Genomic DNA, 5,664 nt, shown 5'->3' on the forward strand with positions numbered 1-5,664 from the left:
GTTGGCAATGATATATTCAACACTGCCAACTAGTAGTTATGAAGGTCCTTGTTGGTAAGAATGCGGTCGCACCAAACACCTATGGGCAGACTCCAAAGAGTTGGTGCCCTGCCATCTTTAGATTGGGTATGGATCTATAGCATGACGCTTTATGGGCGGCCTGGAGAGCCCATGGGCCATTAGTTAAATGCCCATTAATATAGGGGATATTACATCTTATTTTCTTAAGTAATTTTTGGTCTACTCACGACGTTGAAAGTAAAACCGTCACATTAAACATATTGTTCATGTGTCATTCTCCTTTTGAAAGTAGTTAATTTATATATTCACTAGTTACACACGAATTTTATGAGAAGAACAAACCAAACTATAAGCTCGCACATTTTGTTCAATCTGAGCACACTCACCGAACAAAAAACGAGCTAAATGCAAATTGCGTCGATCCGATTTACGGCCCCTTCAAACAACCACGCCATTCCAACGTAGTCGTTTCACGTTGAAGTCCTAAATAGTCAAAGCACCACGCCTCAAGAAAACGGCGTGGTATGACCGCTGAGTGTCGAAACGGCATTGCGTTTTAGACACTTACCCAACAGTCTTCTCCTTCGTCCTCACTGATTCAGTAAAGGTGGGAGCTTAACCGAAGGAGCAACGGCATAACCGCCTACTCAAAAGCTCGGAGGAGTAATGAACGACCTCTCTAATGGCGTCCTGAGAGACCACGGTGGCAGAGCCTTGAAGCCCATTCCGTCTCTGGTTCTCTACATTCTCGTACCCATTTTTTTTCTGGGCCTCTCCGTCTCAATCTTCATCCTCATTGTCGTCCGCAACGCCTTCTTCTTCGTCTTCTTCCTCCTGCTCTCCGTCCTCGTCGCCGCCTTCGTCGTCTGGAATGTACGGCACTGGGCGACCAAAGCTGCCGTCTTTTGGTTCCTCGACTCGGTTCCGGAGTCCGACCTCCGCCTCGCCCAGCACGGACAGCTCGTCAAAATTACTGGGGTACTCATTCTCTCGCCCTTTTAGCTCGTTGTTATGGGTTTTTTGTAATTTTTTATTGGGTTTCTGTATTACTTTCAAAGGTAATAAAATTGTTTTGGGGGTTTTTGGAATGATTTGGTTTTGGGAAATTTAGGTTGGGAATATGTAGTTGGAGTGCAATGTAGAAGTATGTGATTGGTTGCTGAGAAATTGGAGGAAAACGAAAGGGGAAAATTGGGGTGTTTTGTTGATGTTATCTCTGTATGAATGTTTTTGTTATGTGGGGCAGATTGTATGTTCCTGTGTTTGGTTTCTGACATTTTAAACCGGAATAGTTTGAAGTTCTGGAAAATTATTGTTCATAGAAATCGAATGAAGCGCAGCTGAACTATTGGAGAATAACATTAAGTGGCGAAAAATCAGAAAATTTGTTTGGTAGTCATGGAACTAAATTAAAACTTTGGGAGCTTGGATGGTTCAATATTTGTTGCAATAATAGGTTTATGCAGCATTTTCACGTTCTAGTTTTATATGTATATGATACTATACGAACTCATTAGAAATATAGATCATCTTGAAAGACTTTTCGCAGAAGTTTTTTTAATCATTTTTTTTAATGCATACTAGATTACTTATGAAGTAAGGATCTTTATATAACAAGTGGATTGTGCACCTCATATGTGCTGATCTGTAAACTTGTAAATATATGCATCACGGTTAACCTTACCCTTTTTCTTGGTTATTTCCACCGGTTTCTCATCTGTCACTCAGTATGTGGTTTATTCAACATATGAGAGGACGAACTGATAACATGTTGTTCCAATGATTTCAGATTGCATCATGTGGGAGTCTATCCCTTGAATCTTCATATGAAAAAGCTACCGGCTGTATCTATGCCTCTACTCTTTTATATGAATACAGGGGATTAACTCTACAGCCAGGGAATGTCAAGAGATCATGCTTCCAGTGGCATTTAGCATATTGTGAGGTATGAATACTCTTCTGTTGCCATGTGGATCAGCAAGCTGTTGCTTGTCCTAATTAGATCAAATAGGTTGATTGCGTTCATGAGATGGATCAATCATTTGTACTTGTTTCCATGTCCTTTTGTGCTTCGTGTCAATTTATGCGTTTAGTTAACTATCACGATTGGAATGCTTACTTGGCTACTTGGTACGCAGAATGTTAAGTTTAGTCCCCACATCCTTCTGATCATCTTGCACCTCGACTTTGGACTTCATTTGGCCGATGGAGTAAAAAACATGATCCAAATAATTTATTGCTGCCCATTTAGCTCCTTATTTGCTCGTGGCTAAAAATTTTGGTGTATGTTTCTCATTGTTCTCAATTAGAACTTCATGTCTTCTATCCGGGAGCTTTGTCTGATTATGTCTTTTGCTATCTTTTGTCTCCTTTACATTGGCAAGCTTACATCAATTTCACTCATTGTTTTTGTGATGCTCGGTCTTTTGTGCGATGAAGCTTTAGAGGTTTGAAGGCCTCAGGCCTTTCCCTTTTGTTGCCTTGGGATGGCTTATCCTGCATTTTTTAAGCATCTACTGTTTCCTGTAATGGTCAAGGACCCAAGGTAATTGGAGGAAAGATGATGATGGTAAAAAAAAGTTTGAAGATAATATGTGTGACTTGTAATCTATATTTGGCTAGTGATTAGTTCCAATAGTTAATTTGTAATTAGTACAAATAATACACATTTGAAGTCTCTCGTTTGTTTCTATGCTTCGTATGCTTTAATATTTCAAGTTGTTTGTGACTTTGCCAAATCGAAACTTCTCAAACGTACTGGTGTAATTAAACCAACCAAATGAATCTATTATTTTCTTTTTGTAGATAATAAGAAAATTTCTGCAGATCTTTTTGTCTAAAATTTTTATTTGCATTTCTATACTAGTATCTGAATCATGAAGAAAATATCTGTGTACTTAGAATTGTAATTGTTTTTTTTTCTTCTTCGGCTTTCCACCTGACAGAGATTCTCCACAGACTTTTACTTAACCGATCAAAAGTCTGGTCTTACAGCTATTGTCAAAGCTGGGTTCTGGTTGCAAAGTTATCCCACTAATTGTCGAGAGCAAACTTGTCAACACTAAAAGATGCAGAATCCTCTCTCCTCACTTGAGGAAATGGTTAACTGAGAGAAATCTCTCATCTGAATCCCGTCTACTACGTCTGGAGGAAGGGTAACCTAATTATACATTACAATCTCACTTGAATACCCTGCTGCATAAATGGTTTTGTTTACATTTTAACCTGAGCTTCCTAGGAGCTTATGTACTTCAGATTTGCACGAATTTTTGCAGGTATGTTCAAGAAGGCAGCTCAGTGACAGTATTCGGAATGTTGCATAGAAACAATGACATGACTACAATTGTTCAACCGCCAGAAGTAATCTCAACCGGGTGTCTCTGGCGAAAACTGCTTCTCCCAGTTGACGTAGATGGGATGATCCTAAGGGTCTATCAAACGGCCGCTGGGCATTCAGTCAACCAAGATTCAATACAACAGGCAGAAAGATGGTAGTAGGTAGGACAAGATTTTTGGATGATAACCCAATTCCCTTTCAATATGTACACCTTCAACTAATCACTAATCACCATGCAGACCTTCTACGACTGTACTAAGCTTGTAACATTATTTTGCTTTTGAAAATGAAAACGGCTTTTTTTCCGATTTTTTTCAATGCACTAAAGTATTTTTACTATGTGCAAATGTCTCTCTTCTTTCTTGGTGCAAGAAACCATTTGGCAATTGTTATCCATTCTCGTAATGGGCCAGAAAAACAAATGAAAAGCTCATTGTGTATTTAAACCCATTTACATTTCGATTAAAAAAAATAAAAATAAAAATTCTCATTGGCATAAAGGAAACATTATTGCTAAAACGTAAACGAGAAAACATTTTCGCTAAATACTTTAGCACTTGACCTTTTAAAAAGTTCGTTGTATTTGTAATAAAACCACTCTTAACAAAAGTATTTTTTTTTTTTTTTAAATTACAAAGCATCATTTTTTTTTCATGAAAAAATAAATATATTAAATAAAAAAGCCTCTAATACAACCAGTTCCAATACAGTCAAGGTTAAAAGCTTCTAAAGCTGAAGTGGGGAGGCAATGGTCCCAAAAATGAGGATTTGATACCACCACACCCACATCAGCCATCTTGTCAGCCACAAAGTTGGTTTCCCTAAAAATGTCTCTAGCAAATAGAATTAAAGCTAGCAGCCAGCCATTTAATATCTTCGATGGGAGATAGGAGATGCCAAGAGAGTTTCCATATTCCAGACACTAATTTAATGATCAACGAAGAGTCACCTTCTACCTCTAGTTGTTGAATATTCTTCATTATTGCAAAAATGAGCCCCTCATTTAGGGCCAACACCTTCACCACTGAAATAGTAGCCCCATCCAAATTGCAAGCCCCAACACCCACTGTCAAACCCTGGTAATTTCTCGACACAAAGCCCGCACCAGCCTTTCCTTGAGTCATCGATCCGTCAAAGTTTAATTTAACCCAACCCTGATCTGGGGGCCGCCAATGGATAAGGCCCCTGATGTATCCGATTCTTAGACTCCACATTGTTGACATTTGAATGTGTTTGGGCCAAAAATAATATTATTGGGCCGAGCGTAGGTCTATGTTCGGCCCAAAGCTTTTTCAAATGTACTATGGGCTGTCTGGTGGTCCTAAGCCACTCAGTTAGGGCGGTCGAGTTCTATTGCAAGAAGGAGTGATTTGGATAAGAGCGGATGGGCTGAAGTCCTAGTACGATAAGGGGTCCTAATGCAATGAGGATTCTTGGCCGGAAATGAATACAGCGTGAAAAGGGGGGGTGAGTTCAAAGTCCTAATAGGAGTAGGATTGGTCGAGATAAGGTCGGATCAGAATAAGAAGTCCTAATCCGAATATGGTTTCAACTTGATCTTAAGGAGGATTTGTTGTTATAAATAGAGAGCAGAGTGCATCATTCAAGGGCCCCTTCAATTCAACACACAACTGCCCTACACAAACCTTTCAAACATCTTGAGATTTTTTTTTTATTTTCTTTTTCTGCCAACACTTCTTCAGTTTGGATAAACAGTACTGTGAAGGCAACCGGCGAACACCTTCAGTTTGGATAAACATCACTGTTGCCGTAGAATCAGTCGACCGAGGAGCACCTTCAGTTTGGATAAACAGCACTGTGTTCAGGCTGACTGGTTACCTATCTAAGTCTCGATCGAGAAGGGTTTCTGAATTTTTATCAGTGGAGGTTATCTTATTAGCCTTCTCAGCGAAGTAAGGTGTTACAAGTTACTACATTCGGCACATCGAACGCCGAGTGGTTTTATGATTGGATACTCACAAGTGAGTTTCAGAGTTCGACATTCTGACGGTTGAACCACATTTACCATCAAGAAATACATCTCTTTTGAGTACTTATGTCCGTATAATTTGAAACCAGTTCGATGTGCTCATATTTTACGAATATAATCACCGTGACCGAACCCGGCCCCAACGATTCGTGAACTTCGTAGAACTAGTAGCCTTGTCTTCAGGCTCTAAGATCCGAAGGCCGAGACATGTTCCTTCCTCGACCGTAGTCGCAAGATCAAGAAGTCAGCAACACGCTCAACACAACATCAACAAATTTTATTCCTCGGTCGAGCTCGACCGATGAGTTGGCACGCC

The 5,664-nt window shown here is 39.7% G+C and overlaps 1 protein-coding gene across 3 annotated transcripts; it reads left to right on the forward strand.

The window, feature by feature from the left end:
- Positions 1–428: 428 nt before the first annotated feature.
- On the forward strand, positions 429–3,669 carry LOC103956382 (uncharacterized membrane protein At1g16860). 3 transcript variants are annotated; one of them, XM_048565037.1, is made up of 4 exons: positions 429–999; positions 1,811–1,966; positions 2,160–3,176; positions 3,297–3,669. In XM_048565037.1, exons 1-3 carry the CDS (start codon positions 688–690, stop codon positions 2,292–2,294), a joined length of 603 nt encoding a protein of 200 aa, XP_048420994.1. In that variant the 5' UTR covers positions 429–687; the 3' UTR covers positions 2,295–3,176; positions 3,297–3,669. The 3 variants fall into 3 exon arrangements, with proteins under 3 accessions (XP_048420994.1, XP_048420996.1, XP_009366626.2); XM_048565039.1 differs by having other exon boundaries at positions 435–999; positions 2,980–3,176; XM_009368351.3 differs by having other exon boundaries at positions 444–999; positions 2,967–3,176.
- Positions 3,670–5,664: the final 1,995 nt, after the last annotated feature.

The sequence above is a fragment of a genome, unplaced genomic scaffold (genome assembly GCF_019419815.1).
Source record: "Pyrus x bretschneideri cultivar Hongxiangsu unplaced genomic scaffold, Pyrus_bretschneideri_v1 Contig4, whole genome shotgun sequence".
In the NCBI taxonomy this organism is placed as follows: domain Eukaryota; kingdom Viridiplantae; phylum Streptophyta; class Magnoliopsida; order Rosales; family Rosaceae; genus Pyrus; species Pyrus x bretschneideri.

Coding starts and splice junctions, on each gene's coding strand:
- LOC103956382 (XM_048565037.1), top strand. CDS start 688: ATGAACGACCTCTCTAATGGCGTCCTGAGAGACCACGGTGGCAGAGCC. Junction 1,000..1,810: donor AGCTCGTCAAAATTACTGGG/GTACTCATTCTC, acceptor CAATGATTTCAG/ATTGCATCATGTGGGAGTCT. Junction 1,967..2,159: donor GGCATTTAGCATATTGTGAG/GTATGAATACTC, acceptor CTTGGTACGCAG/AATGTTAAGTTTAGTCCCCA.